General features: G+C 43.3%; 3 protein-coding genes and 1 long non-coding RNA gene across 5 annotated transcripts; 1 reads left to right on the top strand and 3 right to left on the bottom strand.

The window, feature by feature from the left end:
* Positions 1–2,145: 2,145 nt before the first annotated feature.
* Positions 2,146–6,642, bottom strand: LOC123189438 (cyclic pyranopterin monophosphate synthase, mitochondrial). Of its 2 annotated transcripts, XM_044601849.1 has the most exons (3): positions 6,457–6,640; positions 5,243–5,374; positions 2,146–3,047 (listed from the first exon to the last, which is right to left on the bottom strand). In XM_044601849.1, exons 2-3 carry the CDS (start codon positions 5,342–5,344, stop codon positions 2,472–2,474), a joined length of 678 nt encoding a protein of 225 aa, XP_044457784.1. In that variant the 5' UTR covers positions 5,345–5,374; positions 6,457–6,640; the 3' UTR covers positions 2,146–2,471. The 2 variants fall into 2 exon arrangements, with proteins under 2 accessions (XP_044457784.1, XP_044457785.1); XM_044601850.1 differs by lacking the exon at positions 5,243–5,374 and having other exon boundaries at positions 6,457–6,642.
* A 1,589-nt stretch (positions 6,643–8,231) lies between these two features.
* On the top strand, positions 8,232–8,773 carry LOC123189437 (uncharacterized). The gene has a single exon (XM_044601848.1). The coding sequence runs from the start codon at positions 8,439–8,441 to the stop codon at positions 8,598–8,600; it is 162 nt and encodes a 53-aa protein (XP_044457783.1). The 5' UTR covers positions 8,232–8,438; the 3' UTR covers positions 8,601–8,773.
* Positions 8,774–9,002: 229 nt separating this feature from the next.
* LOC123189436 (amino acid transporter AVT1I) lies at positions 9,003–11,288 on the bottom strand. The gene is made up of 4 exons (XM_044601847.1): positions 11,181–11,288; positions 10,806–11,055; positions 10,074–10,684; positions 9,003–9,836 (listed from the first exon to the last, which is right to left on the bottom strand). Exons 2-4 carry the CDS (start codon positions 11,002–11,004, stop codon positions 9,324–9,326), a joined length of 1,323 nt encoding a protein of 440 aa, XP_044457782.1. The 5' UTR covers positions 11,005–11,055; positions 11,181–11,288; the 3' UTR covers positions 9,003–9,323.
* Positions 11,289–12,560: 1,272 nt separating this feature from the next.
* Positions 12,561–16,776, bottom strand: LOC123189435 (uncharacterized). The gene is made up of 2 exons (XR_006495848.1): positions 13,045–16,776; positions 12,561–12,824 (listed from the first exon to the last, which is right to left on the bottom strand). It is a non-coding gene; the product is annotated as an uncharacterized lncRNA (long non-coding RNA).
* Between the last annotated feature and the right edge of the window lie 7,520 nt (positions 16,777–24,296).

The raw sequence follows: 24,296 nt of genomic DNA, 5'->3' as shown, positions 1-24,296 counted from the left end.
TGGCAGATCCTTTTTCACACCACTACTCCAGCCTCCATCGACTTTCTATACTGAACTCACTCACTTGTGTTCAGACTTCAGAGACACCGTATCAAACCGGTTTTCTTACAAAAAAGGCTAAAGGAACTAGGGCATCAATTGGCGGAGATGCCAATGTTAGGCTGTTTGCAACTAGCACGAGAGACCGGAAACGAAATGGCCTGCTTGGATCCCTCCATACTTTAGGCCAAGAACATCTTTTCCCCTCAACCACGCGTGTTCTTTGCTCGGTTTCAAGTTTCAACCAAGTTTGTGTTATTCAGGGCTGAGGGTTTATGCCCCCTGCCCGCAAACATCACAGCAGGGGCGTGACAAGAATTCGGAACATGCTGCCAAAAACAGGAGAGAAAAACATACTTGCGGTTTCATAATCGAATGTCGGTCAAACCGCGATCTGCAAAGATCTGTTGGGGATGCAGCCACCAGGGACAGTTGACCAAAAATCTGCAGGTGGCCAGGACGACTAATTCTGAGTGGTTGGCACTAGGCCTTGCAGAAATTGACCTCTTCAGATGCCATCATCAGAGAGGATTACTATTATTTCAATAGCAAATCAGCAGTCAGAGGCAGGAACACACTAGAATGCCAGATAAGCGCCCAAAAAACGTCGGTTTCAGCTTGTCCATGGCTATGTGTCCAGGCAACGGGAGACTACAGCAAAGCAGTGCAAAGCCTGCATGTCATCCAGTATGTCAGCTCAGAATATAATAAAAAGGGCAACCTGGTGCATGTAGCTCCTGCTTGCGCAGGGTCCAGGAAAGGGTCCGACCACTTTGGGTCTATAGTACGCAGCCTTTCCCTACATTTCTGAATATAATAAATGTGAATAACTTATGTTGATACAGGTGTTCATTGTGAGGATTTTCAAAGGAGATAGGCACAGAAGAATCCCAACTACTTCAGATTTGCACTGATCATCACTAAGGCCATGGCATGGACAGCTTCGGTCTCTTGTAAACTACCGCTGCTTTCTGGTGCGCAAAGCATGTGCCCAGAACTCAAGTGCAGATCATGTCAGCAGCAAAGCACTTAAACCAAAACAAACATGATCGACCAAGTAAGAAGAAGCATGTAAAGACTTTGTGTGGAATGTTTGCACAAGGGTCCTCTATGTAGTCACTGTCTCGCCTCCTGCATGTTTGGCCAATAACCTACAATATTCTAGTTTTCAAAGTGAAACATCCAGACCTATTGTTCATATAATGTAGAACAAGATGTCACATGCATCATGCCATCAAAAAATAACTAAATGTGGACCAAACATCACCTAAAATAATGATTTGGATGTGAACTAGTTATGTTTCCCTTCTCTAAAAGTCACTATCCCACTTCCACCATGTCCAACCAATAGGTTATATGATTGGCATGTTTAAGAAAGTAACTTTACCTGGGATCAATTCGTTTTATATAGGGTCAAAAAAATCAGAATATTTCCTGCATCATCAGAAAGTAACCACATTATCAGGATAACAAAAAGCAAATGTGGTACCATCTAAAGAAAGAAACGTGTATCTGTAGTTGGTTATGAACCAAGCCGCATCAATTTGGAAACGTTAGTTAAGATTTTGTCATTAGCTGCAAATAACTTCACCACGTCGATAGGAACTAAGCCCAGGGATATTGGACGTTTTTGTGCGTGAGTGTCAAAAAATAATCAAATGAAGGCAATCAGATACCATCTCCATCTGAGTTACTAGTATTTTAAGGTAATAACTTAATGGCACTGCATAACACTGACAGTTAGTTGAGGTAATAACTTCTATATAATCAGGTTATGATAACTGCAACAGACGTGGCTTCTTCTGTACCGTCTGGCGTCAAGTATTTTATATACACACTAAGTCGATCGGAGTACAAGATGAAGTGCAGCCAATCACTCTATGGTTCACTGTACAAGATGAAGTGCAGCCAATCACTCTATGGTTCACTACTTCACTTCTTGTCACCATGGTTATCCAGGAGATGCATTCTTCCACCTTGTAATCAAATAAAAAAGAACACATGCGCCATGATCAATATTATTGAGATCATCACACCAACTAACAATTACACAAGTCGGAACCTAAAATGATAAAGGACTCAGATACTAAATTTGCAGAGAGAGCGTTCGTATAATAAAACTGGCCTTTATGCACTCTTCCAACCAAGGACACAAAAATATCAACATATTTATTCTCAACTTTCACTTACTCCACCTTATGTTGACATGTGCATACCAGTCTGTGTACAATGAGCAGCAATGGAGAATGCACAACAAACCATGGGTAACATAACCAGTTGGGCAGTGCATTAACAGGCAGGGAATTCAAAATAACCTTCTCTGATGGCTCAAAGATTTAACATCTAGTGTGCACAAATTTAAAGCAAATCAAAACCTTCTGGTGTCAGAATTCAGGCCTGCATTCATATCCTCAGAAAAGCAACTGAAGCTTCTAATTCCTGGACCAGTTTCCACTCTTTCCCCCCGATTTGTGCTGGAGACAGATATCTGTTATACATATGTCCTTTGAAGCTGCTTTGCACATGTCATAAACCGTCAGTCCGGCAATGGTCACTGCAGCCATTGCTTCCATTTCAACCCCTGTCTTCCCGCAAGTGGTGGCTTCCCCTTCTATGACAACACTAGAGTCCTCTTCATTGAGAGTGAGATCAACACGAACATGGGAGAGATTAATGTTGTGGCACAGGGGTATGAGGTTACTAGTTTGCTTCGCACCAGTTATTCCAGCTATCTTTGCAACAGTAAGTACATCGCCTTTGGCAATCTGGTTTGACGCCACCAAGTTAAATGCCTTCTGGCCTAGCAAGACCCTGCAACTGGCTATAGCTACTCTCTCACTGTCATGTTTGGGTGAGACATCAACCATCTTTGCCTGGCCACTGCAATCAACATGGGTAAGACCCGGTTGTGTCTCCCGGGCTGCAGGAGTGGGATGGACTACTTGCTGCGGAGGATTTGAGCCCAAAGGGCTGGCTGAAGGAGATTCGCCAAATATCGATTCCATTTCCTGGAATTACAAAGTTCAAGATAATTATTAATGCCCAATGACCAAATATATTAGTACGAGGACAGTTCACAATACTCATGACTAAGTCAGAAACCTATATTAGTTTGTGTAGATTTTTTGTCTTTAAGAATTCTGCATACTACAATTCAGAACCGAAGGAAACAGATTCAGTTGGTAAATTCTAAATTGGGAAAGCTTAGAGACGAAAAATGAAACATACTGGATAGTAAAGTATCTATACCCCTAATCATTCACCACATTTCAAGTGAGTCATCTACTTATGGACGTCCTCAATCATTATAACATGTTTTAGTATGATTAAATGGAAATTCATATCTTTAGTTTCGACATCCAGTAAGAATAAACTATACCTCTTTTATTAAGCAAATCTTCCCGGTGATGTTGGTTCACAGGACATACAATCAAAAGTTCATGTTGTACTCAACTAAGTCGTGTTCAGTATCTTTGTTTTCACTGGATAGACGATTAAGATAAAACAAACTGTGTTTTAATCCTGTAGGCTGTAGCTAACAATAGCTGTTCTTTCTCCTTTGTCAGGCTGTAACAGTTTTGTTAGCAACACCACATTTCTGTCAGCAAGGACTTGAAATCAGGTTGTAACTACAGTTTTTTTTTTCTTTACCTGCACTGTAGTACCAGACCTTGGATTTTCTTACTTCCTAAATCAGTGTCATAATAGTTTAAGTCAAGCAAAGTACTGTGTATACATTTTAAAAGACAATGCATTAACCTTTAGCTTCGATTGTCTTTTTGGTGTTCCAATTATACAATTTGTGTCTAGAACATCATTAATGGGATTCCATATCCTTGTTCTGTCATGAGTACACTGAATTATTTGTTTATTATAAAGTTATGAAGTTATGTTATTCAAGGATGGATGTATAAGTGGAATAGTAGTACTTTGGGATTTCTTTCAGTCGATTCGATTTGGCAGCCATCTGTTCAAACATTTTTCTTTTGTTTAGAGCACATGAACTGCACTAGAATATTTTGACATCTTTGGAAGTTAGACACATTTGAGAAAAGTTACACATGATCATGATGGATGAAGAATGAATAATATATAGACAAAACAGCTGTAAGTTTCTATTATTGGTTATAAAAAAATGCAGCTCCAGAATTTGTACTGAACTAGATGTTCATTTCAGTCAGTTGTTTCTGAAAGTTGGAATTACAGGAGTGGTCAAGAGAAGTTGGCCCAACTGTGATTCTTGGCACCGATCCCGTCCATGAATCTGACGGTCAGAATGAGTGGATCCACGGCTCCATGGTTTTCCTAAATTTTATCCAATTAATATTATTCTGAATCAGATGAATAACACCATGTTTTTTTTGGAAGTAACATTGTGATATGGAAATAGCCTAATTAATCCTCTTTGTTGCGTGCACCCTATTTGCTTAACGCTAGATCATGAATTTGCTTAATTTTGCTCGAGTGGATATATCTGCTGATAACTTTTGCTACCCATCAATTTTTTTGAAAAAAAGACACATATCAAGGTTGCAGTTTGGGTGGTAATTCGGATGTCCCATTTTTCTTTTGCCATTGAAGATCCTCCTATACCCTGAGCATATGAAGAAACAAATTTGCTTTAGTTTAATTTAGGACATGTTTTACCTCTTCTTTGACAAAGTTAATTTGTTATCATGTGCCGTGCACCCAAGCCATGAACAGAAACTTCCTTTCTCACATATATTATCTATATTTTGTCTGAAACCATGATTTGTCCATGTCCTATAGTTCATTTGGGTATTAGTCAATATAATTTTCGTGGTGTAAATCATTTGATACATATAACCTGATTTCTGGATGTGTTCTACAGGAAGAGTCCAAGGCTGCACTATTTCAGCCTTTTTTTGCCACATATAGGGAGTAGTAGGCATTAATTCACCAAACTTAAGCGTGCTACAATAGGACATGGTTATCTTACAGCTCAGGCATAAAGGGAAAAGTAACTATCATGATCATGTTGGACACCCAACCTGAAGATACCAAAAAACACCACATGCACGTACACGGCAATTACGTAATTGCCATTACCCAAAGCATCAAACGACAAATATGTCTAGTAATCTAGTCATGTCTAGTCTCAATAAGATGACTAAATAACAGTAAAGGAAAAGAACAGGTTACACATGACGAATTATTTAAAGAGAGAGTGAAGAAACCTAACCCTATTGAGCTCCGCTATAGAATCAGAAGGGATTCCAGTAGCAAAGCATCTCCAGCCTCTACTTCTTTCTATTCTCAGGAGAATGAAGCGAAAGATGGACATGTGTAAACAATTGCCGCACAGTTTACACTTCTGCAAGGAATAAGTAAACAGAAAACAGAGAAATTTTAGCACAGAGATACTCTCTACCTGAAGTCTTAATAACAACTCCAAGGCTAGGCTGCCCAGATATGATGATACAGATACCGCGAAACGGCAACTTTTTAAAAATGCAGCGATACATTTTCATATATATAGATACTAAAACAATATAGATATTAATGATTCTATGCAGGAACGGGAACATAATTGTTTTCCAATCCCATGAGCCAACACACCACTCAAGCTCACCAAATCATGATAACTGCACGTGCAAGCTGCCAAGCTCATCAAATCACAATGACTGCATGAGCAAGACACACCAAGACATTAGTGATTGCACCGGATGTATCCAGATGTATCAGCATATCCGGGCAGTATCCACCTCTTATAGACTGGTTTTCTGCCGTATCCGTGTTTCGTAGCTCAAGGTGAATGTGTGACGAAAACCTACTCATTTGAGTGTATAACATGATTACCCCCCACCCTACCACAGTACCACCACCACAAATAGTTCTAGAACATGACACAATCCAAATCCATGTAGAAATTCAGGAAATCCTATGTCCATTTAATTCTTCCCTGAGTTCCAAATCGCCTATGTCCATTTGGCTTGTGGAACGGGGCTGTCCTTGCAAATTTGGAGGCCCAATTCAAATTCTTATGAAATTGGGATTGATCTGCAATCCCAACTTTTGTGTTTGGTTGCCAAAAGTTCATAATTTCCCCATGGAAACACATGGCAATGCCAACTTACGTCTGCCTATTCCTCAAACAATAATGTCTAGCTGCCCAAGGTGGATTATATTCCCTATATGGTGAGTAACCTGATCGTATATGTCAAGTTGGGTGTATTGTAATTTTTGTAATTTTGTTCATATGGGGAGAAAATTAACAATAAAATGGAGCATTCATATTCCCCACCAAGCATACCTCTCGCAAAGACCACCATAAAATTTCACTCAATACGAGATGGAAGCCTGATAGACCATATAATGCAACCAAAGAGAATGGGGGAAGAGCCCTCCGCCTGCTGCTTCGATGAGTACCCAACACAAGAGGCGAGAGAAGCCTACCTATGTCCGGGGGGTGCGTCCTTGGTGCAGCTCCAGGTGGACTGGATCCTCGACCAGCGTCGAGGAGGACTCGACGACGGGCGGCTCGTTGGGCGACGGCGGCGCAGATCCTATTCCTAGGGCGGCGTCGAGGAAAGGGTTCGTCCGGTCGGCGGTGCCGCGGCGGTGGGTCGGACGAAAGGCAGCAGCGGGTCAGAAGGTTGCGATCACTACTCGGGCCAGGCGCGGGAGGCCCACGGGAAAGATGTACCGGCCGGCCCGTGGGTGCGGTTGGTTTTGCGTAGTGAGCACGGGCCATAAATTGAGAGAAGTTGATCCTCAAAAAACAAAAAACAAAATTGAGAGAAGTTGGGAGTCACTAGAGTCGTCGCGGATTTCCTCCGGATTCAGGCGCGTTCACAACGAAGCAACCTGAGAACGGTTAAAGTCAAATACCACTTTATGATTTTCTCAAAATAATCATGAACATTACTTTTGTTTACAAAACTATTTAAATGTATGAACCGGTTTCAAATTCATTAACATTTTTTTACTCACCAAACATTTTTTGAATCAATGAACTTTTCTTTAAAATTGGGAAACAAATTAAAAAAACAAAATATTTATTTTTATTTTTGTGAACATTTTCTAAAATGTATTGTACATTTTTTTCATATTCCGGAATATGTTTTGAATACACGATCATGATTTTCGGAATATGTTTTGAATACACGATCATTTTTTCAAAATCATGAACATGATTTTATTTCCCGACCATTTTTTCAAAATTGTGATTCTTTTTAATTTCGCAAACAGTTTTGCAAAACCACCAACATTTTTTGAATCTGCAATTTTTTTATGATTTTCTAAACATTTTTGAATTCACATATATTTTATGATTTCTCAAACATTTTATTTGTGAAAACTCGCAACTTTTAGAATATTAAAATCACGAATTAATTTAAAGAAGAAAGAAGAAAGAAAACATAATGAGAAAAGAAAAGACAAAAAGGTAAAATAAAAAAACAAGCAAGTAAAGCCCCACAAATGGGCCGGCCCATGAATGCATACATGGGTAGGACATGCGTGAGAAAAGAAAGATAAAAAGTGTGAGAGCTAGGGATTGAACCCTAGTCTCATTGCCAGAAGATCTACCAGCCAACCACTCTGCCATTCATTTTTCTGTGTATTCTACTCGTCGCTCCCCTATAAAACAATGAAGGAGGTGGCGATTTTTGGTCCGAAAAATTGAATCGTTTTCTACTTATGGGTGGCATTGGTGGGTAATTTTTATCAACTTGAAGGGTACTTTTAATGACGGACGACCAGAAGCTATAGCCGCTTTATTAATACACGCACCGAACATCCCAAAAATATCCAGAAAAAAAACAAATAGAAAAACAAATAGAAACAGAAAGGAACAAAGGAAGAGAGAGGAGGGCCGTATCGTACAGGTAATGGGCTTGAGAAAGTTGAGGAATTGACACTCAAATTTGTGATCAGTCGAAAAACCCAGGTCAAGACAACTCACCAAAAAAAACGCAAATCTCAAAGCAGAAATCGATGAGGAAAAAAAAACTAGCTGACCCAAAATCAATTTTCTGGCAGTTTACATATGGCTAAAATGATTTACGCCTACAAAGGCTAAAATGATTTATATTAAATCAAAAGCAAACAGTGAAGCTAATCAAACTATGCTTAGTTCAAAATTGACGGGCGTTCAGACGAGCCGCGACGCCGGCGAGCCGCAAACGTCTTTCCCGGCTCCGAAAGACAGACGGCACCCCCGGGCGACCCTCGAAGCCCTCCATAAGCTCAACCCTCTCCACGCGCTCTCACCAGCAACGCACCAAGGCGTTGACCTCAGAGCTTTAATTCCCCAACCCCCACCACCTCCCATCGCAGACTCGCAGAAGCATCCAAACAAACAAGAGAAGAAGTCGATCGAGAGCAGCACCGGCAGCCGCGGAAGGGAGGCCAAGAGACGACCGAGCGGCGGCAGCATGGACCGGAACATGACGGGGCTCCTGCTCGGGTGTGTGGGCGCCGCCATGACGGTGCTGGCGTACCAGCAGACGGTGGTGTCCAGCACGCAGTGCATCGGCGCCGGCCTCGCCGTCCTCGTCTGCGCTCTCTGCATCAAGGAAGGCTTCTTCTCCTTCTGATGCCCGCCGCCCGCGTAGCGCACAGCTTTTGCCGGTTTCAGTTTCCATATTCCTTTGTAGCTCCTCCTGGTTGGATCATCTGATCCGCATATGATTGCTGCAGATCGAAGTGGTTGTATCTTGTATTCTGTAATTTCCTCCCTTTTCTTATACATACATAGTAGTTTTTTGTCTGTCTTGAAGCGTGGCTGATTGCATCTCTTTTGTTGTTGTTGTTGTGCGCTGATTACATCTCTTTTACGACTAAATTGCGGTTTCTGCCTTTCTTGGATGCATACAACCAGTCAAATCCCCTAACCACCAAAGGAGAATCATTCGCCTAAAATGGTTGACTTAATGTACTCCATTGCTTTTCGTACTACTTTTTGTACAAGAGACAGTCTAGTGTTTAACAGGAATACCTGCAAGCATCAGGAAATGAAATCCGCACAACTACAATAACATGGAATGCCGATGAAGTGCCGTCCTACAATAGCATGCAGTTACCTGCTTTACTAGAAACAGAAATACTCATCTCGAACGTAAGTACATTTTGAGCGTAGAACTATCCGTTCTGTACTATCCCTGCCTCATCTACAAACTGCCATGACACGAGACAACACTACGTAGCTGCTGTTCAGTTCAGATGCGCTGTTGGAAATTTTGCATTGCCGCACAACACCAAGCAGACGGACAGAGGGGTGCCGCCACCATCATCTGAAGTCGTGAATGATCTTCAGAACTTCAGAACTCGTGAATGATCTTCTGCAGAGAAGAGTAAGTCCCACTTGCGGCAACCAAGGAGCCGAGAACGATGATCATGACGATCAGCGCGACCTCGGCCCTGCTGCACCTCGCCGTGCCGAAGATTTTGAGGTAGCAAATGCACGGGAGCAGCATGGAGGCCATGACGCTGAGGAGCGAGCCGACGAGCGCCATGAGGTGGCCGAAGAAGGGGACGGCGAGGGCCACGATGACCGTGCTGATGACGATGAAGGTCCTGATGAGCATGTTGAGGGACCTCTTGTTGCCAGCAAGCAGCTTCTCCTCGATCGCTGTCGCGACGGGGGTCACCATCAGAGCGTACTTTGAGAACGGGTTGATCAGCGCCGTGTAGATTGCTAGCTTGGAGCTGAGCTTGCCCTCCGGGAGGTTCAGGGTCACCTGAGACTCGACGTCGTCGCCGTACATGAGGTAGCCCAGTATGGCCATGGATCCGTAGTTGAGGGTGCATGCCACGAAGCATATGACCAGTACCTGTCAATGCACTCCAACAGACAGACATGCCAAATCTTCAGTCATTCAATCTACTGTACTTTTTAGTTGAGGGAAGTGAGACATCGTTCAGCATAGAACACTGTTAGGTCACCGTCACATGTTTTTTAGTATCAGATCTATTGCACGTTAAAACGCCAAGAAAAATACAATGATGAACAGTTTGGGAATGTCTTGGCTGGCGTTAAAATGATAGGCCACTCATTGATTAGTGATTACCTTGGAGAACTTGTCCTTTTCCTTCATGGAATTGCACAATGTCGGGAATATGGCGTGGCCGCAGTAGCAGAAAGTGTAGAGTCCGAGCGCGGTGGGTAGGCCGCTGACGTTGAGCATGGTGCCTTTCCCCTGAAAGCCGACGCCGTCAACCACCGCGGCCCAGAGCACGCAGAAGACCAGCACGACCGACGCGAGCACGCCGCTGGCCGACACGTAGGCGAGCACGCCCAGGTTCCTGAGCCACGTGGTGGGCAGGATGACGATGGAGACGAGCACGATGAAGAGGTGCTTGCCGGAGAGCAGGAGCACGCCGCCGAGGCTGAGGCTGGCGCCCGGGAACAGCTTGTCGAGGTTGTCCCCCTCCAGTATGAGGAAGCCGATGGCGACGAGGTAGAGCTCGGCGTACATGAAGGCCGAGACGGCGAAGCGGCCCTTGGCCCCGAAGGCGCGCGCGCCGATGTCCGGGTAGCCGCGCACGTCCGGCGACGCGCCCATGCACGTCTGCAGGAGCTGGCCGGTGTAGCAGCAGACGATGGCGACGAGGAGGAGCAGCACCAGGCTGAGCCACCCGCCCTCCGCCAGCGCGTACGGGATGGACAGCAGCCCCACGCCTGAAACCTCGACATCGACCGGTCAGTCAGAGTGGGCCGACACTGTCAAGAAAGGGCATGGCCGTACCGAAGATACAGATTGTTGCAGGCAACGGAAGAAAGATTCGGGCTCCGGACTCACCGGAGAGGGCGTTGAGGCCATTGAAGCATGTGCGCAGGGACGTCGCGCCGCCGGCCGCCGGCGAGCACTGCGCCTCGTGGTCGTGCGCCGCCGCGGGGTCCTTGCCGGGCAGCAGGCCACCGTGCGCGTGGAGGAGTGGCTGCTCGAAGCCCGGTAGCCCGCCCGGCGAGTCGTGCGGCGCCGCTCCGCCAATGGCCATCTTACTCTTATCCTACCTCCACCTCTAGGCGACGCCTCCTCTAACGAAGCTCTAGCAAAGACCAAATATTTTCACGACGGATGGAACAGGCAGGGGGCAGGGAGCAGGGAGAGCGCAACGAGCATGTGGCGCTGCGGCTGCGGCCTGATCCGCGGCTGTATAAAAGGGAACCCTACCTCGGCTTCTTCCTCCTCTCCTGCGTGCGGCGCCGACGACGGGTCACGAGTCGGGAGGCCCACACGGCTCGGGAGCTCTCTCTTGTGCGCTGCGCGCGCGGCCCATGCGGTTTGGGAAGTCCGAGAGCAAGACTCCGCGGGATCTGCGGCGTTAGATCTGCCATGTGGCATGCTGCTCTGGTGTTCCGCAGGGACTGGAGATTTGGAGTAGAGTTTCTTTTCACCCTTCTTTCTTTAGTATCCCCGAAGGATGGGCTTTGTACGATGTCACGTCTCGTCTTATCAAAAAAAAAGAGTTGGATCCGAGGAAACCTTTTTCTTTTTCTTTTGAGGGTAATCCGAGGAAACCTCAATGGAACGGGTAACGTAGCCTTCGTTGCTCGCTCCCGACCGTTTACGTGCGCATGCAGCTACACTATAGTACACATGGTCCGTTTAGTTGCTCCCGTAACTAGGAGTACTACTACTATATTTTAGGAAAGCCTCTTGATTAGGTTGCATGAGTGGGCATGCCGTGGCTAGCGCTCACGTGCAAGCATTAGTTTTATCAGCCTAGTGGTTCGCACCACTGAGCTACTTCTGTGGCGCACCACGGCATAGGGAGTAGTGCCTCGTGTGTGGCTTGAGCCCTGATATGCCGTCACAGCTGGCCAGGCTCGTCCAACGGCACGTTAACACGTGATAAATGTGTACAAAGTTCGCTGTTATTTGCAACTAAGGAAAATCAGATGTTATTAATAACAATGTCGTATCACTATAACTACGTGACCGGGGCGCGAGGTAGGGCGTGGCGAGCAATCTTCAAATCATTCAAAATAACTACTGCTACGTGGCCAGGGGTGTTACCAGCTTCCCCTGTATTTGCCCGATAAGCCGCCGGTCGCAAATGTTTGCACACAATCACACCCACATGTTTCTTCATATCACCAGGAGTCCAGGACACATTTCGTTCACACGCTGTAACTAGCAATGTGGCCCAAGACCCGGAATTCATGTTGTATACGATCAACCAACGACAAGAACGCACCGATGCGACAAGTGAACGACAAATGCACCAATGCGATAGGTGAACGACAAATCTCCCGTGTGCTGGGACGGATCCGTCACCTTGCTAGCTCCATGGTCTCAGCCTATTACTCCAATCATCATGGACATTACCCCCCGGCTACATGCATGTAACCAGCAATGTGGCACTATTAATATCTCCCTGGATCATGATGAGCTTTTATTAAGGCTGTCTATTTGACATTTGACTGTTTTTCAATTCGAAAACAGTCAAACTTTTTGACCAATCAACACATTACACCTGTATGAGCAGAAAAATCAACAGAAAGCAAAAAAGAACGCCTAAACAGGTCGGGGGTAAACATCAAACCCGGGTCGGGGGTAAACATGTTAAATAACGGAGAACCAATACAAAGGTAAAAAGCACTATATTATAGTCAAATTTCCTGATAAATCAAGTGCTGACACCTATGTCCAAATACCATGGACAATTGTATGCTTGTATTTCCAAAAAAGGGGTCGTGTGGCTAAAATCTAACCCAGTTCTAACTAATAACCGAAACAAAACAAGGCAACTATCACCAAACCCTCCTGGACCGTTGCCCATGCTCTTTTTTCCTTTCCTGGACAACAAATCACCTGACAAAGAAAAGGAACAAAAATCATCAGAATACTGGCGTCTCCCAGGACCCTCCTTTAACTTGCATCACACAAGTCATCTGGGAGGCGCCATGGCCCATGGGAGAGGGGAAATGAGAAGAAAGAGTAGAAAAACATCAGAGAGACGTCATGGGAGAGAGGGAGTGAGAAGAAGGAAGAACAAAAACAAGTCAGAGAGGCACATCAGAGGGGCAAGTACCTGGAGAGAAGCAAGGGGGAAGAACAGATCTGAATAATTGGTGGTGGACAAAGGAAGATCATCCAAGAGACGGTCCACAACTCACAAAATGTCCTACTCCTTTTGATCACACTTCTATTGAACTCTTCCATGTTTTTCCTCACCCTGCTGCTCTACATACACCTGCTACATGAACTAGCCTGCAAAAAAACCATCATACAATCTAGTGAGAATTTTGGAATCGTCAGGGGAAAAATTCTAACTGTCGGAAGTTAAAACTGTTAATATTTCACTGTCAAACACTACACCAACACGAATTCCAGTGTAACGTACACATGAAAAAAAAACTTTGCTGCAGTATAGGGCAATGTAGGTAACATGAACCATGAGGAAATTACATGAAAAAAGTTGTGTTGTAGTACACATGAAAAAATCTTTGCTGCGATACATGGCAATGTAGCTAACATGAACTCAGGGGAAATTACAGAGTTAGACAACTCATGACATTCATGGAAAAATGAGATGAATTCCAGTGTAATACCTACATGACATACAATGCAAACTGGGGGAATATTACACCGTATTCCAGCATTATTTAATACAATTCAGAATTACAATGTGATTCTGGGGGATATTACAATATAAATTTGGGGTATGTATATTACAATGTAATCCTGGGGAATATTACACTACAAATATAGTGGAAATTACAGAGAAATTAAGAGGTATTACACTGTAATTCAAAGAGTTAAAATTCACCGGAAATTCAAGCAAAAGCTGAACAGAATAAGTACAGAGATACATGCAAGTTCGTATGAAGTCATGAATACAGAGACAGACCTATCAGCATAAAGAACACAAGTCCTATCAGATGAATGCATTAATATTGACAATCAAAAATAGAGCTTGTTACAGTGCTGGTACACATGGACAGTGAAGGAAATGAATAATCACACTAGTGGATTACAATGATAATAACCAAGAGACTACACAAGGATAATCACACAAAGCAGAGTTAAAATCCACTGTAATTCAAGCAAATCTGAACAAGAATGAAGCCCAAATATCAAATAATACAGAGGTTCATCGGGAAAATTACACTACTTTGTTTAGAAGAAGAAAAATTAGACTGAATTTCTAGGAAAATTTACACTGCAATTTGGGGAATAATTACACTATAATTACATAAATAAAGCATGAAGTTTACACTGTAATTATGGGGAAAATTACACTGTAATTACATAAATGAAGCATGGAGTTTACACTGTAATTCTAGGAAAATTACACTATAATTCTGGGAAAATTACATTGTCATTTAAAAAAATGAAGCATTGGGATTACACTAAAACCTGGGCTAAATTACACTGCAATTCTAGGGTATATTACACTGCAATTACATAAAGGAAGCATGGGGATTGCAATGAAATTTTTGGATACATTACACTGTAATACTAGGGGCATACTACACTGTAATTTTAGGCTAAATTACATTGTAATTCTTGTGAATAAAAAAGATAAGTCATTAGTTGTAACTAGATCAGAAAGACTCACATGATTCACATAGAAATTGAAAGTAGTTTTATCAAAACCCCTATCATCACTAGAAAGATCCTAAAAAATAATTCAGTCAACAAACAGAAATTTTAATAAATTGAAAGAAAGAATAAAAACGAAAATGAAAGTAGAGAACAAGACGAAAATAACTACCAAAGACATAGCATTAGAACCATCTTCCACAAAGTCATTAGGCACAAAAGGATCATTCAAAGAATCAGCCCTCTCAATAGAAGAAACTACCAAAACATCATTGTGAGAGACTTCCCGTAGTCTCCCCATTGACCTAAACCTAACAAAACATAATACATGACACACGAAAGAAAATAAAAGAAAGCTGAAAATTATAGGGTAATGGGGCTCAATTACAAGGGAAATCTCACAACAAATAATACATTGAAAGGCAGCAATCAGGGGAATTATAGAGTAATGGGGGCATATTAATACAGTGGAAGAATCACTTAAATACAGTGTAAAACCAACCTAAATACAGTGAAACTCTGAGTAAAAATACACAATAATTAGGGCAACTTACAATGAAAAGGTAGAGGGAGAACACTGCCAAAAACTGAAGATAAATTATATAGTAAGAATGGGGGATATTACAGTGCAAAACCACATGAATGCATGCAAAACATCTGAGAAAAAATACAATGTAAATAACAAAGAAACTGGCGCAGTATTACACTGAAAAAATATACACTGCAATTTACACTGAAAGAAGCATGATAATTACACTGTAATGGGGGTAATTCTAGGGAAAATTACACAATAATTACAAAATAAAGAAGCACGAAAAAAACAATGTAATTATGGTATATTACACTGTAATTGCAGGCTAACCTACAGTGTGATTCTACGACACATGAGAATTACAATGTAATGGGGGGAAATATTATACAGTAATTCTAGGACAAATTACACAGTAATTACAAATAAAAAAGCACAAAAACACACGGTAATTACGGTATATTGCACTGTAATTGCAGGGTAACCTACAGTGTAATTCTACGGACATATTACACAGTAATTATAGCAAAATTCACACTGAAGAAAGAAGCATCGGGATTACACTGTAATTAGGGGGAAATACACAGTACTACTAGGACAAATTCCAGAGTAACAGCAAATAAAGAAGCATCAGGATACACTGTAAATGCACTACAATTATGGGGTAAGTTACACTGTAATTATGGGTTAAATTACACAGCAATTCTGGATGGGGATACACTGTAATTCTAGGGGTAAGTTACACTTCAAGTCTGGAGTAAAAATACACTGTAAAGAAGCATGCAATTCAGAGAGATTCCTGGACTGACACTACAACAACACTGCAGCCTAGTACACACAAATTCAGAGAGATTTAGGTACCGGGGGAAATGAACACCTACATCTAACACAAAAAATCATAATGAATTCCAGGGACTACAACATCAAACATCAGCAGCTAACAGCAAATACAACTAAACTGCATAAGCAGGCAGAAATCAGGCTAGATCATCTGCAACTACATCTAATGACAAAGGAACAGACACCCAGGCCGGCAGAAATAAAATTGATAGGGCTAACCACCGCTGCAACTATAACTTCCCCTACCTCTATATCTACATCAGAATAAACAACCTACGCCTACCTCCACATCTACAAGCATGGGAGAATATGACCACAACAAGCAGATGGATTAGAACCCCCACATACAACAAGCTCCTAGATAACTCAGGCGAGCAGAAGGATGGGAAATGGAGCGCTAGGCATGGCGGACTAGAAACAAACACGGCAGCAACATGCACCTACCACGGATCCACGGACAACATCAAGAACAGATGAACCATGGATCCATGGATCCAAAACTTACCTAGATCCGGAACTACACAGCCACAACACAAACAAAAGCACACAGGGAAACACGAGAGACAAGGACAACCGACCGCGGCAGCGGGGATCGAAGAGAAAAGGGAGGAGAAATCGAAATCGAGCGGTGGAATAGCTCGGAATCGCCATGAACATAAGAAATCGCCTCCTCTCCAAGTGGAGACAGTGCCGGGCCGGGGGCGGTAACGGGCTGAGACAGGAAAACCAAACCCGAGAAACCAACACGCATCAACCCAAACAAGTGGAACGCCAGCACGAAGAAAAAAATCAACACGAATCTCTGCGTGAGAACGGACGGACACGGATTTGATTGACGACGAATTGAAAAACACTTGACTGTAAAATAGCAAAACCGTTTATTAATACCAACCACCCTTCTTCTAGGCAAGATATGCCAGCAGAATACCTCCAAGAAACCGCTTCGGTCAAGGGGACAAAGTCAAATCTTTTCAGAATCAAATTCAAACACTATGTTTTTGGAATTAAGTTTGGAGTTGAATTTCGACGAGGGAAGGGCGATGACGGCGGCGCGCCTTCGGCTCGCTTCAGTGCTTGTAGTCGTCGTTAGGTGGTCTATAAAATTGAATGTAATTTTTATTACTCCTGATGTTAGCTGTATTGTCATGATTGAACATGAATAGATTAGAAGTTTCTCATAAACAAAATGGAGTCAAATTCAATTCATAGGAGGCAAGCGAGATGTAAGTTTGAATTAAGCTGCTAGGCCAGCCAAACCATTGGCGAACATTTGGCCACCCGCTTCTTCTCGAGGAATTGGTGTGAAAGTGAACTGCGCCCGTCAATAAATAAATTGGCTCCCATCCAAGCAGACGCAGAACAAGCAGTGAGCATCAATTTGTTGACAGGGCAAGTGGGCGTTGGCTCAAATCCAAACAGACACTGAGCTTGGGTCAAGGAGGGAACGCCAAACACATAAACCAAGACGATCCTTGCCTCCGTACTCTGTCTTTCGTACTAACAGTAAATAAAATACAGTTCGTCAATGTCATCAACGAGGAATTACCTCCCAATGGATCTTGCCTATATGTACGATAACACAAAAATACAGCGGTTCACTGGTCACTATACACGAGTACACGTCGCCGAAAACATCCCTCTCAGAGAGAGAGAGCTAACGTAGGAGCACACTAGGAGCCGCGATAGCACATCGTGGCCAACTCGTCCTTGCCGTTCAGAAAGGCCGTGGCCATGTGCGCGATACATCGGCCGTTGGTGGGACGATCGAGAGTCACGGCCACCGTGTATTTCGTCTTGATCGCCCCACCGCGGGCACCGAGGTTTTTGTCCGCGTCATATCGTGTCCGGTCCTCTACAACCGTTGTTTATTCAGCCGCGCGCGCACGGCGCCCGACCGCGACCTGAAACCCAAATGTGTACTCCGGCACAAGGCCAAGTAAATTTTTAGCTGGTGTAGTAAAACTGTAAAAGTACCGTGCACGGGTCAAAAGGGGTTCCTCGTATACGTTCGCCACTCTCCCGCAATCTTTTTATACTCTCTCCGTTTTTTAGTCCGCATATAAGGTGTGGTTAAAGTCAAGCTTTATAGAGTTTGACTAAGTTTATACTTCCTTCGTCCGGAAATACTTGTCCTATAAATGAATGAAATGGATATATCTATAACTAAAATAAGTCTAGATACAACCATTTCGAGAACAAGTATTTCCGGACGGAAGGAGTATTAAAAAGTATAAACATTTACAATATGAAATCAATATTATCATATGCACCATGAAACGTATTTTCAAACTATATAATTTTAGTATTGTAGATGTCTATATTTTTTATATATTTGGTCAAATTTTGTGTAGTTTGACTTTAACAAAATCTTATATGCGGAGTAAAAAGAAACGGAGGGAGTACTAACCACTCTGATGGATGCGATCTGTGGTTGCATGATTAGAAGGACAGTGGTATTCCCAGTTCACCAAGGCTCAAGTCTCGGTGCTCGCAAATTTTAAGATAACATGCCGGCTCAGTCTCTCGAAGATGCTCATAGGGATAGGGTATGCGTGTGTGCGTTCATAAGGGTGAGTGTATGCGCATATGTATGAGCACTTGCGTCTGTACTGATGTTAAAAAAACACTCCGATGGATAGAACCAGTTTGGAATACGGATCTTAACTTGGTACCGGGCCCTCTGGGAGCGATGCACTGATGTGAAGATTGGCAAAAAGAAGAGGCATGCCGACTGATTTTTTTTAAAGATCAGTCGGGCCGAGAGCCATCGGATCTGCCTAAGAAGGGGTGTGCTACGCGTCCGTCGGCTGATCTTTTAGATCAGCTGGGTCGAGAGCCGTCGGATCTGCCTCATTGACTGGCAAGCGCGCCTTCTCCATTTTAGAAAGATCTTGTTGCATCACAGGTATTTGGCATGGTATTGTTGCAGAATTATTTCTACAACACATGTATTGTTGCAGAATATTTTTGTAATAACTGTTTTATTGCATAAACATTTTTGCAACTGATGTTTTGTTGCAATTTTGTTTTCAACGAGGTCTTGTTGCAGAATTTTTTTGCAAGATAGGTTTTGTTGTAAAACATAAACCCGTCGTAAACCATTGCGACACGCCGACACCGCATTTAAATATATTATAACTGAGCATTTTTCCAGCCCTCTCAGGCTACAAGATTTTCTAACCGTTTGATCGTGACTGTTGAGGATTTCAGACCATTAGATTAGCTGTGAGTCACGCCTAATCCAGCTCCGTTCGCTAACACGGACCGCTAACGGGCTGGGGCAGCTCCTCCCGCAGCAAAATTGCTGTCACGTGGTTTATTGGGCTCGTTCTTGCATGAAGCCCATTGGAAACTCCCTTCGCTCGACGCCCCCCTCCCTTCGTCTCGACTTCTCTCTCTCCGCCCCTCCTCATTCTAACCGCGCTTGGGTGGCGGCAACGCATATGTTTTAGAAGTATAATCCCTATGCAACCTGCCGGTTGATGCTAAGCTTTTCTCCAAAAAGAAAAGAAAAAACTTGAGCACTATCAGCGGCAGAAGCAGGACGGCCGAAATCTAACGTTGAGTGGGGCGGTTGTAGGGGGGGGGACTACTGTTCACCTGCTTTCAACAAGCAATTTGACATTCGTGGGGTGGGCCTTGGGCGTGGTTGGCCACCCACCCCGGTGCCCCATGTTGGCCAGATGAAGAAATGGGATGCATGAGATCTTTTCGGTGGCGCTTAAAAAAAGATCTTTTCGATTTGCTTACAAAACCATTCTGCAAAATGTTATTCTTTCGACAAACCTTACTGCCCACAACATTATTGTTCGACGAACCTAAGTAAAATATAAGGGTTTCTACAATGCCGACCCTCGGAACAGATATGGTGTCCATCTGTCGATACGTCCAGAGGCATCCATGGACACCGGTACGAAAGCCGGTCATTTAAACATATACCTTAAATATCCTCCACTATTAACTTCAATAAAAAGTGACCTTACGCCAAACAACAATCGTCTTTCATCGTTACCTAAAAAATTAGCATGTGATCACAAGTATACAATCGATTAACGGCCTTTCTGTCGTAGCCTGCAATGGCCTTCTGCCAACTAAGAATGACATTCCGCTGTGGACACACTGTTCATTAGTTCATTTGATTTTCGTTCGATGTCTTGAATCGTTTACTAATCACATATACATATAGTAGGCCCCCTTTGCCACTCCACGTCTGGTCCGTCTTGGTCTCGCTCACTTTGCCCGCCTATCGTATCGGCTCGGCATCGTCCGTCAAGCGACAACTTCTGCCTTTGACGGCTTCACTATCATTTATGATCGGTGGTAGTTGTTTCTATGTAGTACTCGGTCTTTGTTGAGCTTCTGCCTCTGACGGCTTTGCTATCGTTTATATATAGTGTTGTATTTTTTTTGCGGGTGTTGTATACGATCAACCAACCACAGGAACGCACCAATGTTGTATTCTTTTTGCGGGTGAAGCATGGGAGATTTATCCTGCAAATTGACCTCTTCGACAAGAGTAAGAACTATAAGTGGGCCTTGCTAGTGGTGTATGGGGCTGCACAGGATGAAAACAAACCTGAATTCATAGCAGAGATGTCGTCGATGTGTCATAGGACTGTTATCCCCTATATAGTGGGGGGAGATTTTAATATTCTTCGTCATAGTGGGGAAAAAACAAGAAAACCCCCATGTCTCATTTCTCTGATGTGTTCAATTCGGTTATACACCTGTTGGGTCTGAGGGAAATTGATATGTCAGGCGGCTGCTATACTTGGTCGAATAAACAAGAGAACCCTACCTTAGAGAAATTGGATAGGGTTTTAATGTCATCAGACTGGGAGGACCTTTATCCCTTTGTTTCTGTTTGTAAGTTGGTCAAGGAAATTTCTGATCATAACCCCTTGTTGTTAGATGGGGGTGTGGCTTCATCTAGAGCCTCTGGGAGTAGATGCTTTAAGTTCGATAATGCATGGCTAAATAACCCAAACTTTCTTCCTCTGGTGACAGAAATCTGGTCCCAGCCTGTCTATACTAGTGATCCTATCGATATTCTAAATATCAAGTTGAAGAGAATTAAGAAGTTCTTCAAGGGTTGGGGATCTAATATATTTGGTCATAACAAGATCAGAAAAGATCTCATCAGACTTGAATTGCAAGAGCTAAAAAAGTTGGAGGAGGAATATGATCTTTGTGGGGAGGCGTATACGAGAAAGTTGGACATCCTAGCTGAGCTTAATACCATGTACATTGAAGAAGAGACCCATTGGCACCAAGTTTCTAATGGGAGATTGTCACGCCCTCGATGCGGCTATAGCTCCCACGTGTTGAGGCACGACTTAGAGGCATAACCGCATTGAAAGCAATGTCGCAAGTTAGGCAATCTTCACAACATCCCATGTAATATAGATAATAAAAGGGGAGATACATAGTTGGCTTACACTCGCCACGTCAATCAAAGTACATAAATAGCATTACATCAAACAAACGCTCATGGCCCGACTACGGCGCCAAAATAAAAGAACAACCCAACATGTGACATGGTCCCGATCACCCCAACTGGGCTCCACTACTGATCATCAGGTAAAGACACATAGTAACGGCGTGAGTCCTCGTCGAACTCCCACTTGAGCTCAAGCGCGTCATCTGGAACGGAATCATCAGGCCCTGCATCTGGTTTGGAAGTAATCTGTGAGCCACAGGGACTCAACAATCTCGCACCCTCGCGATCAAGACTATTTAAGCTCATAGGTAAGGCAAGGTAAAATATGTGGAGCTGCAGCAAGTGACTAGCATATATGGTGGCTATCCTGTTCGCAAAAGAGAGCGAGAAGAAAGGGCAAAGCGCGAACGAGTAACTAGAGGGCAACCTGCGACAAGTATTACCCCAACACCGTGTTCACTTCCCAGACTCCGCCGAGAAGAGACCATCACGGTAACTCACACAGTTGATTCATTTTAATAAGTTAAGGTTCAAGTTATCTACAACCGGACATTAACAAATTCCCATATGCCCATAACCGCGGGCACGGCTTTAGAAAGTTCAAATCCCTGCAGGGGAGTCCCAACTTAGCCCATGACAAGCTCTCACGGTCAACGAAGGAATATACCTCCTCCCGAGACATTCCGATCAGACTCGGTATCCCGGTTCTTCAAGACACTTCGACAAGTTAAAACAAATCCAGCAACACCGCCCGAATGTGCCGACAAATCCCGATAGGAGCTGCACATATCTCGTTCTCAGGGCACACTCAGATGAGGTTGGGCATTGCTGGAAAAGCTTTAATCAAGGTGAACTATCAAGGGGTTCCCATTATAACCCAACCGCATAAGGAACGCAAAATCCGGGAACATAACACCGATATGACGGAAACTAGGGCGGCAAGAGTGGAACAAAACACTAGGCGAGAGGCCGAGCCTTCCATCCTTTACCAAGTATATAGATGCATTAAGATATCATGGCAATATAATGATATCCCAACAAGTAAATAATGTTCCAACAAGGAACGGCCTCCAATCTTCACCTGCAACTAGCAACGCTATAAGAGGGGCTGAGCAAAGCGATAACATAGCCAATCAACGGTTTGCTAGGACATGGTGGGTTAGAGGTTTGACATGGCAATTTGGGAGGCATGATAAGCAAGTGGTAGGCATCATAGCATAGGCATAGCAAAAGAGCGAGCATCTAGCATAGCAAAGATAATAGTGATTTCGAGGGTATGATCATCTTGCCTGCAAAGTTGTCAGAGTTGACTGGATCCTCGAAAGCAAACTCAACTGGCTCCTCATTAGCGAATTCGTCTCCCGGCTCTACCCAAACAAGACAAACAAGCAACAAGGACACAATCAACCACGTGCAAAACTCCAACAATATAACGCAATCATGGTATGCTATGCGGGATGCAATATGTGATGCATATGCAAGATTTGACAAGTAATGAATGAACCTGACCTCAACTTGAAAATCCAAGTGTGCCACTGCAAAGATGAGATGAAATCGCTTGAGAACAATATAAAGAACGCCGGAATCGGAGTTACGGTTTGGGAATGGCAAGCAATTCAAATATGACCACGTTCTGCGATTTACAGCAAGTAGTCATCTAAATGCAACAAGATGAACATGCTACAGCACTCAAACATGACAACAAAATACATGGCAGGGATTCATTCATGATGCTTAACAAAAGACTAGCACTGAGCTACGGCCAATTCATCCATTAGCAGGTTCAAACAAGCATGGCAAAAATGCATTTGGTAAACAGATTTCAGACTTAGTGAAATTAACACTTGTCTGGAATTTCAGATCAGGTAGCACACTTTGGAGCATGAAAAGTATATGCTACAGGTGCTGAACATGACAAAGTAAAGCATGGCATGGAGCTACTCAAAGAGCTTAACAAAAGTCCCTTAGTTACCTTGAGCCAAAAGGGATCACAAAATACATTTGCAAGCATGTGAACATGGCAAAAACATAATCAGTTCTCAGACTTTGTGAAAACTGGAGCATGCTGAAACAGATATCAAGTAGGCATGTTTACGAGCTCGATGCACTCACTACAGAGCAAGTAATGACAATCTAAGCATACACCCATCAAGAATACACATTATATAAGCTAGAAATGGCCAGTACAATAACATGGCATGCACGGATCAACTACAACATCCTCGGCAAAATCGCTAACAAATAGACAATCTGCCCAGATTCACGAAATAGCAAAAGTAGATCTCGATTGACTCAAGCCAGGGTGCTCCATAATTGCAAAAAAATACATGGATGGATAGAGCACTACAAGATTAACAAAACATCCTTATTGATCATCCTCAAAAGAGGCACGAATCACTAGGAAACAACAAGAACATATGGCATATTGAGATAAACAGATCAAGGACTTAGTGGAAATGCTAAGTCCCTGAAATCAGCATTAACGAATGCTTCACTTTGCAAGCTTGTGCTAGTCACCACACACATCACAAAAATACATAGGTTGCACCTCTGGATAGATGGAAAAACATATAACAAAACACATGTAGAGCTCATGGGCATATCATGCACACAATAATCATGGCAAAAATGACAAATATCTAATTGGAGCAGCAGATCTGACAATTATCTCAAATAGCATTCTTCTAACAACATTTAGGGCATCAAGATGAACTCAAAAGAAAATGATGCAATGATATGAAATGATGTGCTCTTTGAGGCGAACATTTTGATATGCTATATACCCAAAACAGAGCTACAGATGCAAAGTTACGATGCGATGAACATAGACAAAATAAATAAGGTTTCGGGCAAAAAAAAAGTCAACCGAGGCAAGATCCGGATCCAGATCTGGCCGGGCGCGGTTTACGACGTTGGCCGGCAACTGTTC

The sequence above is a fragment of the Triticum aestivum genome, chromosome 2A, assembly GCF_018294505.1.
Source record: "Triticum aestivum cultivar Chinese Spring chromosome 2A, IWGSC CS RefSeq v2.1, whole genome shotgun sequence".
Lineage (NCBI taxonomy): Eukaryota > Viridiplantae > Streptophyta > Magnoliopsida > Poales > Poaceae > Triticum > Triticum aestivum.
This window is presented reverse-complemented; position numbering and strand designations above follow the sequence as displayed.